Source organism: Bidens hawaiensis, unplaced genomic scaffold (genome assembly GCF_021521415.1).
Source record: "Bidens hawaiensis isolate Kalapana, Puna unplaced genomic scaffold, B.hawaiensis_p1.1 tig00010424_1, whole genome shotgun sequence".
In the NCBI taxonomy this organism is placed as follows: domain Eukaryota; kingdom Viridiplantae; phylum Streptophyta; class Magnoliopsida; order Asterales; family Asteraceae; genus Bidens; species Bidens hawaiensis.
Window position 1 is genome coordinate 823,540 of NW_027491793.1, and position 2,468 is coordinate 826,007.

At 35.7% G+C, this 2,468-nt stretch overlaps 1 protein-coding gene across 1 annotated transcript; it reads right to left on the reverse strand.

Annotated features, from left to right (window-relative positions):
• Nucleotides 1-200: 200 nt before the first annotated feature.
• Nucleotides 201-1,996, reverse strand: LOC143535158 (chaperone protein dnaJ 20, chloroplastic-like). The gene is made up of 2 exons (XM_077029494.1): nucleotides 1,483-1,996; nucleotides 201-409 (listed from the first exon to the last, which is right to left on the reverse strand). The coding sequence occupies exons 1-2, from the start codon at nucleotides 1,924-1,926 to the stop codon at nucleotides 269-271; spliced, it is 585 nt and encodes a 194-aa protein (XP_076885609.1). The 5' UTR covers nucleotides 1,927-1,996; the 3' UTR covers nucleotides 201-268.
• Nucleotides 1,997-2,468: the final 472 nt, after the last annotated feature.

Consider the following 2,468-nt stretch of genomic DNA (forward strand, 5'->3'; position numbering starts at 1 on the left):
ATCAAGAGCGACCAACAACTCAACTCATCATATCATAATTGAACGAAAATAATTCAAACCTGATGGGTCCATAATGTCCACTGGCTGAAAGCAACCAAATATTATTAATTTCACATAGTTTAGCTTATAACTATATAACCGAGTGTGTTACCTATAGCTAGTTTTTATACAGTTCATCACTTACCGATGATGCAGTTGCTTGATAGAGCATACATATATGCGATCAGTAGTGTCAATATATACATGAAATCCCCATACTCATTAATAATCATGACGAAGATTGTCTTCTTTCCCTTCGCATACGTGCTGCCCATGACATGTTACTCCCGGTTTCTTTATTCGTGCTTCTTTTTCTTAGCTCGGACAGTTGACTTTGCCATTGACCTCTCCATTCACCTTTTTCCATTTTCTACATCATAATATAGTAAAAATGCGTTCATATCAAACCAAACAAAACTAAGTCTTATTTGGTTAATGGTATGTAGAGAATAAAGATTGAAAGACATTCGTCTCAATTAACAAATCTAGACGGCTAGGGAGGATCTTGGATTCGTGGTGCATAAAGACAGTTTTTTTTTCTTTAGGTTTTAGGCAAGTTTTAATTGACAAATTGTGTGGCCATTAAAGGGCCTTAGAACTATAGACTCCTCTTCATCATTAAATGTCTACCCAACTTTTCCACAATGAAGAGACAACTATTATTGGTATATCACTGATTGTGTCTAATGGAACATCACTAGTATATTATCTTGATATATATTATCTAGAAATCACTAATGTGTCACACAAGTTGTATGGCAAGAGGAAAATGGCCATATGAGATGTATGACAGATGAAAAGTGGTCATATAAGTCGTTTGAAAGACGAATCTCATGGGCCATATGATGTTCTTCACTAACACATATGACCATTTTAGCTCTATCATACAGCTTGTATGATGTGACACTCTATTGTGCAGACTTGATGTCACATTGTATAATGTCACATTATACAGACCGTATGGTATGACATGAAGACTGATGTACATTTTGCAAAAGTGTTTGTATAATGCATAACTGATAATAATCCTAGACTAGTTCACAATATATACATCTCTAAAGCACACAATAAAAAAAATTGAAAATTAACTAGAAACACCTAAAATCTATCAATTTGACGGTAAAACATTAAGCATGTTCAACAAACTGAAATTGATTATAACTCCTAGATTAGTTCACAATAATAGCATCTCCAAAAGACACAATCAAAAAACAAAACCAAAAACAATTAAAATCATCTAAAGATCTACCAATTTGAGGGTAAAACATTAAGCAAGATCAACAAATTCAAACTAATAATAACCCCTAGACTCATATATTATATTAGCATCTCCAAAGCACACAATAAATATATTAAAGAAAAAAACTAATAAATTCTTATAGAGTGTAACATTCAGCACGGTAAAACATTAAACATGATCAACAAATTAAAATTCAAGTATACCTCTTGATTGCGCAATTGATTTCTCGAACTAAACGCAAAGTGAATCCCCATAGCCATATCCCGATCATACACGGCCCTGCGATCGGGATCCGACAACGTTTCATACGCTTCCTGAACCCGAATAAACTTCCGGGTATACTCCTCCACCCGACCGGGAGGCGACACATCCGGGTGGTACTTCCTGGCCAACTGCTTGTACGCCTGCTTTATCTCCACATACGTCACCGATTCCGACAACCCCAGCAACTCATAAAAACTCAAGTCATCCTTAATTGTCTCCGACACCGAGGCGCCGCTGTCTTTAACCGATTGTGTTCGGTAAGATCTCGAGCCAGCTGTGGGTAATATTCGAATTGTGGGTGAGATTGGGAGGTGGGTTCGTGGGGAAACGAGTGGCGGAGGTGCGGTAGGGAGTCTGGAGATGAATCCATGGCTGCAGCACATGATGAATGAGTGCTTGGTGAAGAAATTGAGGAGGTGAGATGGAGGATGGGGATTGGAAGATAATAGAGGGTTATGGGTTGGGGGACACGTGTGTATTATGCACACGAGTGTGTTAGGTTTTAGCTGTAAGATGGAAGTATGGAATAACTAGGTTTAATCTGACACAAAACAACTAACTTGCCTAGGTTTAATCTTTAGTATATTGTAGAACTTGATTGATGGTAAGTTTTAACTTTTAAATGTTATGTTGATTGATAGTTTGATAGAGCAATTTCAATTCATTGAGGTTATTTTATTATAGCATTCATGCTTAATTGATAGATGAAAGGCGAGGATTAAGATTAAAAGATAGAGACATCTTAACCTTTCTTTAAGATGTATATCTACATTTTAATCCTTTTTTATAAGAAAATTATAAGTAACGTCAATCTCTTTTTCTAGTGTTTGTAAATTTGCGCAATTTCAATCCATGAATATGTAGGATTAGGCTAAGGATTTTTAGATTGTAAGAATAAATATGTTATGTATATTTATTTATATGG